Source organism: Emys orbicularis, chromosome 1 (genome assembly GCF_028017835.1).
Source record: "Emys orbicularis isolate rEmyOrb1 chromosome 1, rEmyOrb1.hap1, whole genome shotgun sequence".
NCBI lineage: Eukaryota > Metazoa > Chordata > Testudines > Emydidae > Emys > Emys orbicularis.
This window is the reverse complement of record NC_088683.1, coordinates 147,617,708-147,639,005: the sequence shown is the minus strand read 5'-3', so window position 1 is coordinate 147,639,005 and position 21,298 is coordinate 147,617,708. Positions and strand designations below refer to the sequence as shown.

Below are 21,298 nucleotides of genomic sequence, written 5' to 3'. Positions count from 1 at the left end.
CTGGTCCTGTTCTAACAGGCAATTGTACTGTGTGTCTGTCCATGGTATTATATCTCAGAAGGCGGCGGCAGCACAGAAGTGGATATGGAGGATGAGGATGGATACACCATTTTAAATTTTCGTTCTAGGAATCCAGCCTTCATCCATGAACCTTCAGGAACAAACAAAGGTATCACACAGCCTAACGCTCCTGATGTTCCCAGTGTTAAGATATTTGCTTGGGATTTTAGTGAAATGGTAGCAATGCTATACTGAATCTTGAGACTATTCTACTGTTTAACAACCAATTTTTCTAAATGATCTAGAATCAGAACGCAAACTCAGTTTGCCTTGAAATTTGCTGAGTGTTACAAGGGCTTCGCATAGGGCTAGTGATCCATATTTGGGGGTATTTTGGGGAAGGGGTTCCTGAGATATGACATTCCTTTAAAAACACCAGGTCACATCACCATTTTACAGTTCTTATAACTTTTTTGCATGCTGCTGTGACTTCCAGGGGTGGCTCTAGGCACCAGCAAAGCAAGCACGTGCTTGGGGCAGCCCATTTGCATGGGCGGCAGGGATCCAGCATGGGAGCTGAGAACCAACAGGGCGCCCTGGGAGCTGTAGTTTCTTGGTTATCTCCCTGCCTATAGAGCCAGCCCTGGAGCAGGGAAAGAACTACATTTCCCAGCATTCCCTTGGCCACTACCAACAGGAAAGAGGGGGAGGGAGGGAGGAAGCTGAGACCTCATGCTGCAGCCTGCTGTGAATAGAGAGCTGCACTGTGAGTAGGGATACCATATTTTAACATTCAAAAAATAGGACACTCCACGGGGAGGGAGGGTAGCCCCACCCTGCCACCATCCACTCCCTCTGACTGCCCCCCACAGAAACCCCAACCCATCCAACCCCCCTGCTCCCTGTCCCCTGATCACCTCCTCCCGGGACCCCTGCCCCAACTGCCCCCCAGGACCCCATACCCTATCTAAGCCCCACTGGTCCTTGTCCTCAACTGCCCCCTCCTGAGACCCCCCCCAACTTCCCCCCTAGGACCCCACCCCCTACCTGTCCACTGACAAACCCCTGGGACTCCCATGCCTATCCAACTGCTGCCTGTCCCCTGACTGCCCCCCCGAACCCCTGACCCATCTAACCCCCCCTTCTCCCTGCCCCTGACTGCCCCCCAAACCTCCACCCCATCCAACCCCCCCTGCTCCCTGTCCCTTGACTGCCCCCCCGGAACCCCCTACCCCTTCTCCAACCTCCCAGCCCACTTACCGTGCCATTCAGACCAGCGTGTCTGGCTTCGCGCAGCGCCAGACATGCTGCTGCATACATGCTGCCATGCTCCCCTGCGGAGCCACAGTCCCCCTCCTGCCCTCCCCCCCGCAAGCACCTGCCTTCCAGATTTTAACACCTCAAAATTCAGGGGTGCTCAAGCTCAGTTTGGGCAGCTGTTACTTCATTTCTCCCAAATCAAATATACTGATCCACTGTAACTTGCTGTAGAAAAAGTAGGATAAAATTGAGCAAGAAATGCTTCCCAGTGGTTATTAGGACTGGAATTGCTATTTTCAACAGCCATTGCTTTTGTTTGTTTGTTTGTTTGTTTGTTTGTTTGTTTGTTTGTTTAAAAGGAAGACAGTGATATTGCATTGGCAAATTCCCCATGGAAAGAAAGAGTGGAACAAAAGAATAATAAAGGCACCTCAACTTTTCCTCATTTATGTAGGACAGTCTTATAATATGCATCCACATATCCTCCAATCACACAAGCTGAAAATTGTTCCACTTTACTGCAGTTCTGTAACCATACGGGAACCAGTCCTGTCTGTGTTCTGTGCACATCTAAAATTCCTGCTGAATGACCTGCCCTGGGAGCGAGTTACCAGTGACCCAGGGCTGGGGCAGCACGAGGGTGCAGTTGGGAGGGGGAGAGCCCAGGGCTGGGGAGGCAGGAGGTGTGTGTGGGGGGCAATGGTGGGGGGGTAGGGGGGAGCCCAGAGCTGGGGCGGCAGGGTGTGTGTGGGGGGGGGGGGGGAGAGCCCAGGGCTGGGGCGGCAGGGGGGTGCGGGTGGTGGAGGAGAGCCCAGGGTTGGGGCGGCAGGGGGGTGTGGCGAGGAGCCCAGGGCTGGGACTGGGGGCAGCCAAAATTTTTTTTGCTTGGGGTGGCAAAAAACCTAGAGCTGGCCCTGGTGACTTCTTCCCAATCATGTGCCCTCTAAGTGTTTTTTTGCACTCTGGCCTTTAAACAGTAACCAGTCTGGGAGTAAAGAATTAGGCCTGGTCTATGCTTAAAGGTTTTGCTGGCATAACAAGATCGGTTAGGAATGTGGAAAAATCACAACCCTACTAGTAGGGTTATACTGGCAAAAAAGTCCTTATGCCAGTAGGGTTGCCACCTGTCTGAGATTCAGAAAAACCAGCCACTGGCCACCCCTGCATCAACAAAAAGGGTTCTAGTGCTGGCAATAACTAATTATTACTAAAAGGTTTTAGAGAACCATTTTACACACACAAAATAACAGTGTATTTTGATATTTGTTTGTTTTTTCTTACCTTATCCTAACACAAACCCTCATTCTGGACTATGGGGGTGTGAATTGTAGAGTGCTCCAACATGTCCTAAGTGTATGTGTGTGTGGGGGGGCAAAACACAAACAAATGAAAAAAGGGCACATGAAATCTTTTAACTGACAAGGCAATACAAAATCAGGCCAGGGCAATCACCCTAAATGCCGGTGTAGATTATTCCATTCAGGGAACTGGTATAAATTCTGAAAAAAGCACTCTTTTACTGCTTTAGCTACATCTACACTAAGAGGATTTGACAGTATAGCTGTGCTTTGTGATCTATGCCATCTGAAATGTGCAAGGCTGATTGGCTCTTTGTCTGGAGATTTGAGTTGTGTAGTTAATGAAGTGATCTGTTACAGGACATTCCTTCTCTTAGGAGCACTCCTGTTTTGCCTCAATGCATAAATCACATGGTATTTGTGTTTTAAAAAAATCTACTCTGAAACTCCAATTAAACTAGCTGGATGAACATGATAATCTAAACCAGGTTGTATTGTTTGCTAGGGCCATGATTTCCATGACAAAATCTTTAAAATATCTTGGGTTTTTCACTTCAAAAAAGGAATGATGGTCTCTGTCACCTCCATTAACCTGGTTCTAAGCAAGCTCTCTGTATGTATCATGGAGTATAGGGGAATGACTTTAAAAAACAACAACTGGTTTTAAACTACAGCATTGGTTAAATTTTAAATAAAAGTTTGAAAATTTTGTATCTTTTACTCATTTCCATGCATATTTTCTGTTTACCGCAACAGACAACCAGCCCTATTTACATGTTTTGCTATATTGCTGTCCCAAACTATCTGTAAGAGCTATGTATCTTTTCTAATGAAGAATAAACTTCATAATAATTAAAATATTATTCATCATAACTTTTCCCTTATTGTCTCTCAAGTACAATTATTACTTTCTTATTTTTGGCCATGACAAAACCAAGACTGTCTATTTTTTGCCATGTCAAGTAACCAATGTTAAATGTAAGGATTGTCGACAAATAATATATTGATCATCTGAAATTTTTTTTTACCCCTGGAGAATTTCTACCTTTTGTCAAAAACCCCAAACCTGAAAACTTTCATCAAAAAACGGAATGGTTCCAACAGGAAAATCAAAACAAAATATTTAGTTTTGAATTGGCTAACCCATGTTAGAATATTTTGGTTTGCTAAACCAAATCAAAATGTTTCGACACTTTCAGATTGAAAACTTCCGTTTTCAGCTAATAATATTACACCAAAAATTTCAGCTGAATATTTTTGATTTTCAGTAGATCTGGGCAGTTTTCCCATGAGTTTTCAAGACGTTAAAGTTTTTCCTCTCTCAAAACAAGATGACAAAGTAAAAATCTGAAAACATTTCTTCAACTGATAATCCAGAAAAAAATCTAATTTGTTCAAATGCAACATTTCCTTTGAATAATCTTGGAACATTTTGTTTTGATTTTGACTTTTTAAAAAATGTTCAACTTTTTTTAGTATAAAATTTTTAGTATACAATAAATATATTGTCCTATTTTGACAATTTCAAAACTTTTTTCAGAGTTGTTTGTTTAGTTAGATTAACCAAAACTGACTCTTTCTTGGGAACAGGTTCAATTAAATGACACTTTCTAATGGAAAAAATGTTTCATTGGCTGATATTAGAACTGGTCGGGAATTTTCTAGTCTCCCCATGATGTTTCAGTTTTTAGTATTCTATTTTTTGATACAGTTGATACAGTTGACGTTTTTCATGGAAAATAAGAACTTTACATCTATTCAATAAAAAACCCAAATTTCCATGTTAAAAAAAAAGATATGCATTTTTCAACCTTCTACACTCATTTGGCTAATGGCCCAAATTCATTTTTGCTATAACTGTACTGAAGACAAGGGCATTAAGCCAAAGAGAAGAGCAGTGCAGTGGGCAGGGAGATAGGAGACGAGGGTTATATTCCCAGCTCTGCCACTGACCTGATGTATGACCTTGGGTAAATCACTTCACCTGTTTTCCCTCTCATCCTTTGTTAAATTTAGATCCTAATGTCTTCAGGGCATGGACTGCCTCTTACTTTGTGTTTGTACAGGGCCTAGCATGGTAGGGCTCTGATTTTGGTTGGGGGCCTCCTGTTGCTGGTTTAGCACAAACAATAATAAATGGTATGTTGTGATTGGCCTGTTTACTTCTAAGCATGAGACTGGGTAGGAAGCACCCTGATAGAGAGAAGGCTGAGCAACATAGCTAAATCTCATGGGGAGTGGAGTTGGTAGGTACTGATATTTGGTCGTTGGCAATTATGTGGGCTCCTAGCTTAGACAGGTACAACCCAAATATACTCCAGGGTGACACTAGATTCTTGTCTTTCTGTTCACATCTCACTTTTCTTTGTTAGAATCCATCCCTTTGCCTTCCAAATGGCGATGCACAGCACTGATTTGGGGGATCCTCTGCCTGACGCTGCTGGTAACAGCAGGGATCTTGGGTATCCAGGGTAAGTATTTACAAGGAAAAAGTCTAAGGGACAGATTCTGCACTCACTGGCACTGATGAAAATTTGGAGTTAATGCCACTGACTACAGGAGAGAGATTCTATATTTACTCCAGTGCAACTGAGAGCCATTCTCCTTATAAAACTATTTAATATAGTTCAGTGATAAGTAGAAATGCACATGCAGAGGGGTGACTTTCACCCTAAATAAATATGGTTATATTTTATTATACAACGATCCTCTGACCCACACAAAGGGTGTGGCAACTACCTATATCTGCCCAGCTGGGAATTCCACAAGCATAGGATAGAATCCATCATAGCTCTTCCTTGCAAACCTCATGAAAGTGTGTGTCATGTGCAGGCCAGCTGTTCCTAGATGGCAGATGTTCCCTCATGGGCCCTTCCCAGCTGAAGGAGTTTAGACAACCCCTGCAGGCTGCATGTCTGGCATAAAGCTAGCTGGAGAATTGGGCAGCTGTAACCAGCTCCTGGGCAGCAGATGGCATTGGCAGAAAATATGTGCCCAGGTAGAGTGGTTTATCAAAAATATTTCATAATAAATAATACATTTTTATGTTAAGAATGCTGCAGTTGTTTTAAAGTCCTTTTGGCGGCAAAAAGACTATGAAAGAAACTTCTGTTTCTCATTCCTCTATAATTCTAAAGTTTGTATACTTACTATATTTTTAAGAGCAATATTGTATTTTCTTATTCTGCTTTTAAGTGACTCAGGCATCACATTTAGCAAGTGCATCACTGAAAAATCTCTCACAGCAGCTAGAATTACTCCAAGCCAAAAATGCAAACCTCTCAGAGATTCTCCAGCTGCTGACACGTGACAGAGGTAACCATGTGGTGGGACCAGACTAACCTGAGATCTTCCTTGATCAGATAGCTGTTTTTTAGACAAGGGAAATGCAGTAAAGCTAATATATCTAGACTTCATCAAAACAAGATGGGTGAGGTAATATCTTTTTTACTGGACCAGTTTCCTCAGTGAGAGAGAGAAGATCTGTTAACTCTTTGTTACAACCTTTCACTCTATGGGGACAGCAAGGACTCAATACTTCACGGGGCATATGCATCTTCTGGGAGGAAGCAATCACTTACCTTTCTTATCTGTGATTGCTTGGAGAATTATGGAGCAGCACTGGCAAATTCCCGAGGGAATCCTCTCTAGTAATATTGAGATAAAAGAAGATCTGAAAGTTGGGTAAAGGAGGGGTGTGTGTGGAGTGTTGTCAACATAAAATCTACAGCCAAAATTCTTAGAGAAAATCAAGAATGTGATTGGTCTGGCCAATATGGGTTCTGAACCACCGGAGAAGCTTCAGTCCACCAGGACTTGTTGACCACATTACCTTACCTGATATCCAGACATCCACGAAACAGGACAGTTGGGAAGCTCATTATAATTTGATATTATTCTTGCACTGGATTTTTTAAATCCACTGACAACTTTTCACTGGATAAGATTATCCCATGACAAAATCTGCACGTCCTGCGTGTGGGGAGGCAGCACAGCTTTGTCTACAGACCTAGAAGGCCCTGGCACATCTAGAAAGTTAGATGGGGTGTCTAACCTTGAAGATACATCAGATGTCCCAAGATACTGAGGTCAAAAATATTTCTATTGATGTGAGTCAGAGGTCTAATATATCCAAATTATCCCTCATCTCAGTCCTTCCTTGTGTCAGTAGGGACTGAAAAATAATCTGTGCTATATAGATAAAATTCTACTGCTGCTTCTAGATTTCCCATGACTTCATTTATTATTCCTTTGCAACATTTACATCTTTCTCCGCAATTGTTCTTTTAACAGTAAAATGATTTGGCCTGGCCACATACCACAGCTCTTAGATTTCAGAGTAATTAGATACCGTTGGGAAACTAAGATAGTGATATAGATATGAGTGCTTCATTTAGGAATGAACAATCAAATCGGGGAATAACTGGCTTGGCAGTAGTACTGCTGGAAAGGATGTAGCAGTTATAAGTTATGTCTACACTGTGATAAAAGTCCTGTGGCTGGCCCAGGTCAACGGACTCAGACTCACGGAGCTTGGGCTGAGGGGCTATAAAATTTCAGTGCAGACGTTTGGGCTCCTGGATGGCAATGGGAACATATAAGTCTAATTCTAACCAAGAGAAGTCAGTTGTACACACCCATACCCACCCACCCACGCATATTTAGTGGGATATGAGGCCTCATGGTAGAGCAGTGGTGACACAGAACAGCCAGTACGTTACACAATATTCAGTATTAATCTGCATCAGCCATGAGCACAGAAATATTTATTCTCTTTTCAAGGCCAGAAATACAGCCTTTGCCCAGAGAATTGGTTCTGGTATGGAGAAGTCTGTTACCACCTGTCTACTGAATGGAAAACGTGGCAAGGAAGTAAAGATTATTGTTCTTCTCATGATTCCAGACTTCTTAAGATAGAAAACAAGGAAGAACTGGTAATGTCTTTTCCTTCTTCACTTACTGTAGATACCAAACCAGGAATGAATGCGGCAATGGGTGTAGGTTTTATATTGCATGTTCATATTGCCACTGATAAAATGACACCACCTATGCATTGTATTCTTGGTCACTATCAAGGGAAACTTGGCAGTCAATGCATTAAATTAGAGAAGGTAATAAAAGAAATTTAAAAACTGATGGAAGGAATCAATGGCAATGTAATGTGAAAGGTCCTTCAAACCAGTGCTTTCCACTGCCCCATAACAGATGTGGGTATCTCACTCTCCTATGACCAGCAAAGGCCAAGTGTGCTCAAGCGCTGTGGCTGCTTACTATCATTAACCAGGGGAAACACATCCAGTCTTCAGGTATCCATAGGTAGAAGGGCTGTAACTGTAATGTGAGCTCTTGAATTCCTTGCATCGGTCTTCACGGTTGAGGATATGAGGGAGATTCCCAAACCTGAGCCATTCTTTTTAGGTGACAAATCTGAGGAACAGTCCCAGATTGAAATGTCATTAGAGGAGGGTTTGGAACAAATTGACAAACTAAACAGTAATAAGTCACCAGGACCAGATGGTATTCACCAGGGAAGACACTAGGGAGGGGCATGAATGGTCACATGCCCCTCCCCAGATGCCTGGGGGGGCACATTCCAAAGGGGGTAGGGGTGAAGCTGTCCCTGTCCTGTCCCGCCCACCAGCTGTGCTCAGGCACCTAGCCTGCCTGCTTGAGCTCTCTGGAGTCGCTCTTCCTGCTGCTGCCGGTGATTAAGAAGGGGAGCTTCTTTCTTGCAGCGACGGGGCAAAATGAGAGGGCTCAGGGGAGGGAGGAAAGGGAGCAGGGAGGAAGGAGGGTCCGCCAAGGACACTGGGGATGATCCTGAGGATAATGGGGGGGACGGGGAGGCAGCATAGGCCAGGGCTGAGGGTCCGGTGGGGGGGAGGGGCAAAGAAGGAGCCATGTGGCCAGCCTGGATTGGTGTCAGGGGGGGAGGGAGCAGCAGGGCTAGGGGCTAGCGATGGGGGATTTCTGTGTGAGAGAGAGGTTTCTTGGCCTGGGTTCCTCTGGCAACCCAATAAGCTAGACGGAAATCCCTGATGTGCTTTTAGCAATGCACAGGATTCCTTTAAAGCCATAAGGGTAGGAAACAGGTATTTTACTTTAAATAAGGCCATGTGTGAGTTCCAAATATTGCACCAGTGCAGAATCAGACTCATATTTCACTTCTCATGTGATCTGGGCCAGCCTACTAGTATCTGGTGAGCACTTAAAACTCCAGTGCATCCTCCAAATGTTTGTTATGTGTCGATATTAAATTCAAAGGAGGGAGAGAAAGATCTTGTGGTTAAAACACTGGCTTCTCTTTATAAGACCTAAATATTATTATTATTTTGCCACAGACTTCCTTTATGCAAGTTGCTTAATTTCTCTCTGCCTTAGTTTCCCTATCTGTAAAAGGGGGATAATTCTTAGCTAAGAAGGGCATGTGATAATGAACTTGTCTGTGAAATTTTGGAAGAATGTGCTATAGAAGGACAGAGTATTTATTAAAATATTAGGAATGAGACTTTAAAGAATGGGTGCTTAAGATAGGCACATAGGGCATTATCTTGCATCACTGAACTCAAGGATACCATTGCCGTTGATCTCAATGGGAACATGATCAGAGCCCTAAATCCTTATAGAGGTTCCTAAGTAAGGCCTGGTCTACACTACGAGAGTACTTCGATTTTAGTTAATTCGACTATGTGGAATCGATATTACTAAGTCGAACGTGTGTGTCCACACTAAGGACAGTAATTCGACTTTGTGAGACTTTGTGAGTCCACACTAACGGGGCAAGCGTCGACATTGGAAGCGGTGCACTGTGGGCAGCTATCCCACAGTTCCCGCAGTCCCCGCTGCCCATTGGAATTCTGGGTCGAGCCCCAAATGCCTTCTGGGTAAAAAAATGTGTCGAGGGTGCTTTTGGGCGCCTGTCGTCATCTGTCCGTCACTCACAACCTCCCTCCCTCCCTCCCTGAAAGCGCCGGCGGGAAATCAGTTCGCGCGCTTTTCTGATTACTGACAGCGCGGACGCCACAGCAGTGCGAGCATGGATCCCGCTGCGACCATCGCTGCAGTTGTGGCAGTTCTCAACGCCTCGCAGCTTCTCCTCCACCTGTACCAGAGGCAGCTGCAGATCAATCATGAGAGGAGGCTACGGCACCACCGTGACGGCATGAAGTCGGACACTAGCTCCGACCTCTCTGAGAACATGAGACCCAGCGCCCAGGACATCTCGCTGTCACTGGGTCTTGTTGATACTGTTGAACGGCGATTCTGGGCCCGTGAAACAAGCACGGACTGGTGGGACCGCATAGTGCTGCAGGTCTGGGATGAATCCCAGTGGCTGCGCAACTTTCGCATGCGGAAGGGGACTTTCCTCGAACTGTGTGAGTTGCTGTCCCCTGCCCTGAAGCGAAAGGACACCCGGATGCGGGCAGCCCTGACTGTCCAGAAGCGAGTGGCCATAGCCCTCTGGAAGCTCGCAATGCCAGACAGCTACCGGTCCATCGCTAACCACTTTGGTGTGGGCAAGTCTACCGTGGGGGTTGCTGTTATGCAAGTAGCCAGGGCAATCGTCAAGCTACTGCTATCTAAGGTAGTGACCCTGGGAAACGTGGAGCTCATCAGAGATGGCTTTGCCGAGATGGGATTCCCAAACTGCGGTGGGGCTATAGATGGGACTCACATCCCTATCCTGGCACCGGACCACCAGGCCAGCCAGTACATCAACCGAAAGGGGTACTTTTCCATGGTGCTGCAAGCACTGGTGGACCATCGGGGACGTTTTACCAATATCTACGTTGGATGGCCTGGCAAGGTTCATGACGCTAGGGTGTTCAGGAACTCTGGTCTGTTTAGACGGCTGCAGGAAGGTCTTTACTTCCCGGACCACAAAGTAACTGTTGGGGATGTGGAGATGCCTACAGTCATCCTCGGGGACCCTGCATACCCGCTAATGCCCTGGCTCATGAAGCCCTACACTGGCGCACTGGACTCAGGGAAAGAACTATTCAACTACCGGCTCAGCAAGTGCAGAATGGTGGTGGAGTGTGCTTTTGGCCGTCTCAAGGGGAGATGGAGAAGCCTACTCACTCACTGTGATCTCAGCGAGACCAATATCCCCATTGTGATAGCTGCTTGCTGTGTGCTCCACAATTTGTGTGAGAGCAAGGGGGAGACCTTTATGGCGGGGTGGGAGCTTGAGGCAAATAGCCTGGCTTCTGATTACGTCCAGCCAGACAGCCGGGCGATTAGAAGATCCCAGCGGGACGCGCTGTGCATCAGGGAGGCTTTGAAAGCCAGGTTCCTGACTGAGCAGGGTCTCCAGTGACTGTTTACTTTGTGGACACAGATGCTGAACCTGCCCCCGTTTCTTTACCGAGTTACTGTTGACTATCCTTCCAAGTTACATACCCCCTTCCCCACCTTCCCAACAAATAAAATCTGTTCCGTTTTGTTACTGAACAAGGTTCTCTTTCTTACTGTTTTCGCGGGAATGTTTTAAACCGGGGACGCAGACTGTGGCGGGGGGGCGGGTTTAGTGTTTTGATGCAAATGATGCTTCTAAACTCCGGGAATGACAGGCTCCGCAGTGCTGGATTGGTTGTTTCAACGCAGCCTGCCAGCAGTCCTGGGCGGGACTGCATGTATGTGTCGGCCAAGTGACTTTCTGGCAGGGGGCGGAGGGTAACAGATCCCCTGCTGCGTGGCTCTGTGATCCAGGATAAGGACCGCGGCAGAAGATCTGTAACTGCCTTCCCCCGCCACAAAGTCACAGATCAACCCCCTCGCACCCCAGAACATGAAAACCGCCTCCCAGACTGACCAGGGTAACTGGTGACTGTACTGTGTATGTGTCCTGATGCTGGACCTGCCCCCGCCTCTGTAGCCTGCTACAGGTGACTGTCCTGTCCAAGTAACAAACCCCTTCCCCCCCTTCAGACAGAATGCCCCTCTAAAAGACACTCTTGGAAACAGTACTTAACAGAAACAGATGTTTTATTATGAACCGCACATGAAAAGGGGGGGGAGGAAACTTGGACGTGGGCTATTGTGAGATGGGTAGGAAAGGACTTTTCAAACTTTGGAACGAGAGCCTTCCATTGCTGCAGCAGTGTGCAGGGGCCGACTGAAAGTTTTAACGGCCCTTGCCGCCCCTCCTTCTTTGGACTTTTGGTGAGGGGGGTGTGGGACTTGGTGGCGGGGGAGGGCGGTTAGAGATAGACAGCAGCAGGGCTCTGTCCTCCTGCCTCCGGTCTTGCAGAACATCCACTAGGCGCCGGAGCGTCTCCGTTTGCTCCCTCATTAGTCCAAGCAGGGTTTGAGTAGCCTGCTGGTCCTCCTGGCGCCACCTCTCCTCCCGTTCCATGACTGCTCTGTGCATTTGTGACAAGTTCTCCCTCCACTGTGTCGTCTGGGCTGCCTGCTCTCGTGAGCACTCCATAAGTTCATAAAACATGTCTTCACGCGTCTTTCTCTTCCTTCTCCTAATCTGCGCTAGCCTCTGGGAGTGTGATGCCAGGCTGGGTTGGGAGACAGTCGCAGATGTGTCTGTGGGAATGGGAAAAAGGGAGTAAATTCCTGAGACAGATAAATGAAGTTGCTAACAAAGAACATAGTCTTTCTCTGTGAACAACACCATGCACTGGACCTTTCACATGCGCACTCAGGACAAGGTCGAATTTTCGGCCCTCGCCTTGACTGCCTGGGGTCCTGCAGTTGCGATCAGAGAAGCGTTGCAGGACACCTCTACTTCTGTTGCAGGAAAACATGGTAAGCCGTAGACTTGTTGCAGCTTAAAAATGTAATAGTAGCACTGGGCTCCTTTCGCACTGAATGCAAGGCCACTCTCTGCTGACAGCAATCAGGGAAGCATGAGCTCTGCCCCTGTCCCACCACCTCGCGGCTGTCCCCGGGAAAGCTCCCTGTATGCTGCCCCTCTGCCGCCTCCACCGCGTGGCTGTAAAGCAGCCCCAATACTAACATTCCCCTCCCTAATTTAAAGCAGGGCGTCATGTGTGATATTACACTGATGAGGATCTCGGAGACCGAGAGGGGAAGGATGCTTCGTGAGACCATGCAGAGGCCAGGGCCGTATGCCGCCATGCTGTGCCGTGCAATGATCCCGGACTACCTGATGGACTCATGGCGTGGGAACGTGTGTTACCACGGGGGACCGAACAAGATCGCCCTGCCGCGGAACCTCATGCGCATGCTTGAGCGGTACCTCCAGGAGAGCTATGCCGAGCTATCCCAGGAGGACTCTCTGTCCATTCCCGGGCACATTGACCGTCTTTTCATTTAAGTGCAGCATAAGGGACAACAGAGTGGAGCGTCCTGTGGTGGCCTAATCATGAATATCCGGACATTATTTGATTTTCTATACATAGTTAGGACTAAATAGTTGACTAAGCCAACTAAATCATGAACAAATAGTTAATATTCCTGTTTTGTTATAAATAAAAGTTTCTATGTTTAAATGAGTGACTGAAAAGCCCATTCTTAACAATATAAATATTCCAGTTATGTTAAAATGAAATGTTGAGATGTTTAAAGCACTCACTGCTTGATCCTTCCCCTGATTCGGTGTCCGGGGTAACGGCTGTGGACGGTTGGTAGGGGATCTCGGTAAGGGTGATGAAGAGCTCCTGGCTGTCGGGGAAATCAGCGGTGCAAGCGCTGTCGACTGCCTCGTCCTCCTCATCTCCTTCCTCATCTTCCCCGTCACCTAACATTTCCGACGAGGAACCGGCCGTGGACAATATCCCATCCTCGGAGTCCACGGTCAGTGGTGGGGTAGTGGTGGCGGCCGCACCTAGGATGGAATGCAGTGCCTCGTAGAAACGTGATGTGTGGGGCTGGGATCCGGAGCGTCGGTTTGCCTCTTTGGTTTTTTGGTAGCCTTGTCTCAGCTCCTTGATTTTCACGCGGCACTGCGTTGCATCCCGGCTGTATCCTCTCTCTGCCATGGCTTTAGAGATCTTCTCGTAGATCTTTGCATTCCTTCTTTTGGAGCGCAGCTCTGAAAGCACGGACTCATCGCCCCACACAGCGATGAGATCCAAGACTTCCCGATCAGTCCATGCTGGGGCCCTCTTTCTATTAGATTGCACGGCCATCTCTGCTGGAGAGCTCTGCATCGTTGCCAGTGCTGCTGAGCTCTCCACGCTGTCCAAACAGAAAATGAGATTCAAACTGGCCAGACAGGAAAAGGAATTCAAATTTTCCCGGGGCTTTTCCTGTGTGGCTGGTCAGAGCATCCGAGCTCGAAGTGCTGTCCAGAGCGTCAACAGAGTGGTGCACTGTGGGATAGCTCCCGGAGCTATTACCATCGATTTCCATCCACACCTAGCCTAATTCGATATTGCCATTTCAAATTTAGCGCTACTCCTCTCGTTTTCGAGGAGTACAGAAGTCAAATTTAAGAGAGCTCTATGTCGAACTAAATAGCTTCGTGGTGTGGACGGGTGCGGGGTTAATTCGATGTAACGGCGCTAAATTCGATATAAACTCCTAGTGTAGACCAGGCCTAGGTGACTCAGTTTTTCAAAGCACCCATCAGTTTCATTTTTGAAAAATTGGGTCCCGTATTTCGGAGCCTAACTGGGGCACATATTTAAACGGGGTGTGTGCGGGGGAGTCTTGGTCTATGTGTGTGGAGGTTATTGTCTTCTTTGAGGCAACAATTATTGCTCTTCGGGCATTTTAAAAAAATCTGCAGTCAACACTTGTAGAACATTTAAAAGCAATTGTCATGCAAGGGTATGGAACTGAGTAACTGACATGTGAGCCATATCAAGGTAACTTGGTGCAAGTTATTCTTTCTTCCTTGACTATGAATACATTTTACATTTGAGTCATGCTTGCAAAATTGTTATGAAAATTTACCAGTGAAGGCACAAATTCTACTAACCTGAATTTACAATATTTTAATGAAAGCAATATTTTACTTGCTGCCCCCCCTCCCCAAAATATTTACCATGCATGTGTGGAGTTTTACAAGACAGACTATGGGAAATGCTTCAGGAATGAGTGCTGTTTAAGTTAGCAGTTCCAGAGTTTTGTGACTCATAAGTGGCACTCCCTAAATTAGTAGATTAGGGCCCAATCCTTCAAACATTTCCACACATGTGCAACGTTATTTCACAAGTAGTCTTATTGAAATCAATTAGAGTAGTGATGTGGAATGCAGCTAATGTTGGTACATTGATTACATGTGTGAGTACTATTTGCAGTGTTTGTACAATATGGTTTCAATCTAAGGACCCAATTCTGCACTTAATGGAGGAGTAAAATCTTTAGCAGAAGCCATGAAGAAGACTTTGCTATCTTCCTCTTTAACTGCGATATAGCAAGGTTTCTCCTGAGAGAAGTAACTGCTTTGTCTGCTTGTTCATAACTACACTTAAGTGCCCGTACCCCAACTCAATTAAATTGTTTAAAGTAGGTACACTATCATATTTTGATCTAATATGTATTTAAACACCCATATTTTAGCCAAGCTTTATACCAAAGATTTTTTTCATAATTCATGAAGTAATTTCATCTACTCATATACCTAAGTGCATTCTATATTAACAGGAACAGAACATTACTGCAGCCAGCTCAGGGAAGACCTCCACTCACTGTGCAGCTACAGGGGTTAAAAAGCAAACAAAATGTTAGAATACATATGGAATGGAGACTAAATAGAGAGTAAAATAATGCCAATGTATAAATCAATGGTATGCCCTCATCTGGAATACTATGCACAGATCGGATTGGATAAGGATAAAGCATAAATAGAGGGATTTCAGGCATAGTTTCTGAGATTGATCCAAGGCATGGATACGCTCTCATATGTAAAGAGATGGAAAAGACTGGCATGTTTACCAGAGAGATGTGCTAGGATTTTCAGAAGAGCCCCAGGAGTTAGGTGCCCAACTCCCATTGAACTTCAATGGGATTTCAATATCTAACTTTCCTAGGCTCCTTTGAAAATCCTAGCTGAGATGAATGAGAGAGGACCTGATAAATGTGTAGAAAACAATGAATGGTACAGAGAAGGTAAATTGGGAACTTCTGTTCACCCTGTCTCATACTGTGGGAACAAGGGGATATTAAATGAAATCGAAAGGCAAATTCAAACCTTGTAAAGGAAATTATATTTTCACACAAAGCAAAAGTAGCTTGTGGAACTCACTGCGATCTCATTGAGGCCAAAAAGGATTAGACATTTATGGATAGTAAGAATATGCAAGTTATAATAGTAATTATACGTTAAAAGAAATACCCAGAGGAATTTTGGAAGGGATATAAACCCTTACCATGCTGTAGGGCATAAACTAACCTCTACTATTGGGGAATAGGAGTAAACTTTCCCTGGGGCACCTTAGACCATAACTAACTACTGCAGGGTTTCTTGAACCTTGTTCTGAAGCATCTGGTATTGGTCACTGTTGATGACAGAATACTGGACTAGGTTGATGGCTGGTAATTTGGCAATTCCTATATTTCTGTGTTCCTGTTATTAGAAACAATTATGACAGATTTTTGGAGTCCATCTAGATTTAAATTGAGGGTGTTCCATTTATATATATATATATGTATATATATACAATAGCCGTTAAATTAACCATGCAATATGAATTCTCTAACCAACTTATGTATTAAAAATGAAGCAAAACAAAAAACAAAATTAAAGTATTAAAATCTTAGTAAACTAAGCAGCATCTGTTGTTCATCTTGTTAAACTGCCATCTTCACAATAAATCCTGAGTTGCACTGTTTATATTACTGAATGCTGGAGTCAGGGTCAGAAAAGGTGGGTAAATATGCAATTATTTTGTGGATTTCTAATAGTGCACTACAGTGCTGCATTTAATTGTATGTTACCAGCTGCCTCAGCATTCATTTTATTTCTACTTCTTCTGCAAATGAAATATTCTTTTTATTACAAGTCAAAAACTCAGGAGTTAGTGGGATATTCATGGTTAACAGCAGGCTAATCTTTCTATTTAGTTCAGGTATGTTGCTCACTTTGAAACTTTTAAGGTATGGGTCCTCAACCTCATTATAGACTCACCCCACTAGTGTGAAGAAATATAGGCTTATAATGTTTAACTATGGTTTGATGCACTCTTATGTTCTGTGTATGACAGAGCCATTGAACTTCCTTATGCTACACAGAACAGTTCTGTGCACTTGAGTTCCCTTGTGCCTCTAGCTATCCCTTCCAATTAAAGGATAGACTGAACATGAGAGTTACTTCAGGCCTGAGCTCAATAAAACCTCCCAGTGTCTTGTTTGATTTCAGGAGCTCTACAGAATAATTTTCCAATTCTAGATGGTCCATGAATGCCTGTCAGCTTTATTTTGCTCTTGTCAAAGCATCTGTTATAGGGGTACAAATATGTGGTAATTTTTCCAACTTAAAAATAAACCATACAAATTCTTCCTCCTACTAACAGCAGGGAGCATCTCTGCAGACATTTTTCTACCAGATGCGCTTTTTAGGTGTTTCTATATCTAAGGGAGAACACAATTTCCCAAATAGGGAGAGACAGGAATAAATTACTTTTGTGTCCCCTGCTTGTGTATGGACCAGCAATTCTGGAAACATACTTTCTCCTGGGGTCTTTCTGGATCACAAACTGCTTGATTGATAATGATTTGTCAAGTTTCCAGTATATACAAAAGATCTAAAGTTGGCTGTAGAGTAATATTTCCTGAAAGCAGGGTTGCAAAAGTGCTTACACTTTTTCTTAAGATGGCCACCATCCAAGCCCTGCTTTACACCAGGCCTATGACAGTCAGTCTGGAATTCCCTACGGTTTTAGGAGTCCTGCATTCCTCTCCAGGTGGGCAAAAATGTAGGATCACGGCTAATGGCACAATGTCAACTTGAAAATCACATTTCTGTCTGAAAATTTGTATCTATTATAGTGACAAGCTAACAAGTAAGATTATGAAAATCAAAGGAGATGAAGGTGTGTGTGCAGGGCTGAAAGAGTCTCCTCTACTTCCCCTCCCCCCTCCCCCCCCTCCCCCCGGTTTGTTTATTTTATGTATTGATAGCATTTTGTGCATACTCAGTTTCACAGTGTCCCTGTAAGGTCTGTTAGCGCTAAAGTTGGGCCGTGCTGCAAGCACTATGTATGAGGCAATGCAATACCACCATAAGCTTTAAATTGTGCCCCTTTACTGTTTACTAGTTGCCTATGGTATTCACCCAAGAGTTATGAAGGAACTCAAATGTGAAATTGCAGGACTTCTAATTGTAGTCTGTAAACTATCATTTAAATCAGCTTCTGTACCAAATGACTGGAGGTTGGCTAATGTGAGGACAACTTTTAAAAAGGGCTCCAGAGGTGACCCTGGCAATTACAGGCTGGTAAGCCTGACTTCAGTACTGGGCAAACTGGTGAAAATATAGTGAGGAACAAAATTGTCGGACACATAGATGAACATAATTTGTTAGGGAATAGTCAACATTGTTTTTGTTAAGGGAAATCATGCCTCACCAACCTACTAGAATTCTTTGAGGGGATCAACAAGCATGTGGACCAGGGGGATCCAGTGGATATAGTGTATTTACAAAAAGAACAGGAGTACTTGTGGCACCTTAGAGACTAACAAATTTATTAGAGCATAAGCTTTCGTGGGCTACAACCCACTTCTTCGGATGCATAGTGTATTTAGATTATCATAAAGTCTTTGACAAGGTCTCTCACCAAAGGCTATTAAGCAAAGTAAGCAGTCATGGGATAAGAAGGAAGGTCCTCTCATGGATTGGTAACAGGTTAAAAGATAGGAAACAAAGGATAGGAATAAGTGGCCAGTTTTCAGAATGAAGAGAGGTAAATACTGGTGTCCCCCAGGGGTCTGTACTGGGCCCAGTCCTATTCAACATATTCATAAACGATCTGGAAAAAGGGGTAAAAGTGAGGTGGCAAAATTTGCGGATGATACAAAACTACTCAAGATACTTAAGTCCCAGGCAGACTGCGAAGAGCTACAAAAGGATCTCTCAAAACTGGGTGACTGGGCAACAAAATGGCAGATGAAATTCAATGTTCATAAATGCAAAGTAATGCACATTGGAAAAGATAATCCCAACTATACACATAAAATGATGGAGTCTAAATTAGCTGTTACCACTCAAGAAAGAGATCTTGGAGTCATTGTGGATAGTTCTTTGAAAACATCCACTCAATGTGCAGCGGCAGTCGAAAAAGCGAACAGAATGTTGGAAATTATTAAGAAAGGGATAGATAATAAGACAGAAAATATCATATTGCCTCTATATAAATGCAGGGTCTGCCCACATCTCAAAAAAAATATTGGAATTGGAAAAGGTTCAGAAAAGGGCAACAAAAATTATTAGGTGTATGGAACAGTTACCGTATGAGGAGAGATTAATAAGACTGGGACTTTTCAGCTTGGAAAAGAGACAACTAAGGGGGGATATGAAAGAGGTCTATAAAATCATAACTGGTGTCGAGCAAGTAAATAAGGAAGTGTTATTTACTCCTCATAACACAAAAACTAGGTGTCACCAAATGAAATAAATAGGCAACAGGTTTAAAACAAACAAAAGGAAGTATTTTTTCATACAACGCACAGTCAACCTATGGAACTCCTTGCCAGAGGATGTTGTGAAGGCCAAGACTATAACAGGGTTCAAAAAAGAACTAGATAAATTCATGGAAGATACGTCCATCAATGGCTATTAGCCAGGATGGGCAGGGATGGTGTCCCTAGCCTCTGTTTGCCAGAAGCTGGGAATGGGTGACAGGTGATGGATCACTTGATGATTACCTGTTCTGTTCATTCCTTCTGGGGCGCCGCGACCAGTGTCGGAAGACAGGATATTGGGCTAGATGGACCTTTGGTCTGACCCAGTATGGCCATTCTTATGTTCTTCAGGAAGTAGGTGTGTCTTCAAATGAGGCGAAAAACATGATTTCTAATAAATCTATTGGAAAATTTCTTGAGGAAAAAAAAACCTAGTGTTTGGTCAGTTAGACATTTTAACCCAGGAAATGGCATAGGATGGAATTGAAGTGAAATAATTAGTATTTGTTCCCATATAGGATTTCATAGTATCATTGTCATGTCGCTTGTGGATTGGATTATCCCGTAATGCAGTGAATAGGACCTGGGTGTGGGAGGATGGTGCAGCACTTCCCACTGACTTGTAAGTCTCTAGAACATTTAGAAAGTTCATCTCTCTCTTTTTCTTACCCTATTTGGTACACACATGGCAGGGGTGTGGTGGGGGGGCGAATGGAGAGAGGAAATTCTGCTGCCCAAGATCAGAAATTTCTAACCTCTCACAAGGAACAGTGAGTTTGGGGATCGCTCATCCAAGTCCCAATGTATTTACACTAGAATATCATTACACCATTTAACATGGCTTAAAAATGTGTGCACAAGAAGTACCCTGGGGCTGGAGTGAAAGAGGGTCCTGCAGTTTAGAACTGATTTTCAAAGGCAAAGCTGTGTGGGGGTAACTTTCACAACACAGCATATTCTATAGTTGATGCTAGTCATGCTATTAGTCCCCCACTTTCATAAACATCAACCTCAATCTCACATGGTTAAACAGCTCCTGGCTCCCAGCTCCAAATAGTCCCAATGTTAACACTCTGATTCTTATTTTATCACCAAGTGATTTGCACAACTAAGTGTAAACTGTGTCTTTCAGGTTTCAAGTCAGTGAAATTTACTATGAAGGGGACTGTGTGATATTGGAAGATGGCAAAGCCCAATCCTATGGATGCATATTTCATAATCGTTGTGTTTGTAAGAAAAAAAGCGCTTAGTTGGAATCTGTTTAACCAGCACAAGAAGAAACCTAGAAATGATGGAATCATACTCTAGCAAGTCCTTTGCAGAAAGAGAAATCTTGGAATAATCAATGTCTGTAGATTTTGATTGAGACACTAATTTACACCAGCTGAGGAGCTTGCTTTAGGTTTACTATTAATATAATTTACCTTTATTTCTTCCTTCTTTCCTTTGGTCACAGAAAACCGTTGATGAGTTTGTTATGGAAGGAAACAGGACTTGGCCATTCAAAGTGGGGAGCAGTTTATGGGGATAAACTTCACCCATTTGGAACATTCACCAGCCAGTCAGGGTGGTTAGTTCAAGTGACTGAGGAATCTTAATGAGATCAAATGTGTCAAGTGGTTAGAGCAATGGAAAGGGTTCAATTTCCTGCTCTGCCACTCTCTCATGGCCTTAGGAAAATTATTTAATTCTGTGCTTCATCTTCAAAATGGGGATACATTATATTAATGCTAAACGCTATATAAACATACCACAGAAAGGGACCTGCTGGCTCAAAAGGAGTAAAGGTCATTTTGTTGTCCCGAGGATCCGGCTAAGGCTGGATTTTCCCCTATAATGTGGGGTCTCCTTTTAGAGAGGAAGAAGTGGTTAAGTTAAGGAGCTTCTGTCTGGAACAATTCTTGTCACTCCATCAGGTAGTGCGGTTGCTGCTCCTAAATGAAGATAGGTCACAGCCGGTTTGCATCACCAGGTGGAAAAAATGATTTAACTCATGTGACTAAACCTGGCCTCTGGATAGTCAAAGGGGGACAGTGAAGTCTCCTGCAGTGATCCCTGAGGAAGGGGGTTGGGGCTTGGTAGAAAGGCCCAACTGGAAGTCTTGTTTTCCTTTCTGGAAGAAGGCAGACCAGGCCATGCATCTTCTTCAGCAGCTCAGAGGAAGGGAGAGTATCTCAGGGAAGAGGGGCTGTGTC

General features: G+C 44.3%; 2 protein-coding genes across 2 annotated transcripts in view; both read left to right on the top strand.

The window, feature by feature from the left end:
- Positions 1-21,298, top strand: part of LOC135887813 (killer cell lectin-like receptor 2) — a 94,623-nt gene that overhangs the window by 22,681 nt on the left and 50,644 nt on the right. The gene's annotated exons all lie outside the window — the stretch shown is intronic.
- Positions 85-20,353, top strand: LOC135873039 (C-type lectin domain family 1 member A-like). Its single transcript, XM_065397507.1, has 7 exons — positions 85-204; position 825; positions 4,931-5,029; positions 5,754-5,873; positions 7,341-7,492; positions 19,622-19,725; positions 20,236-20,353. The coding sequence occupies exons 1-7, from the start codon at positions 85-87 to the stop codon at positions 20,351-20,353; spliced, it is 714 nt and encodes a 237-aa protein (XP_065253579.1).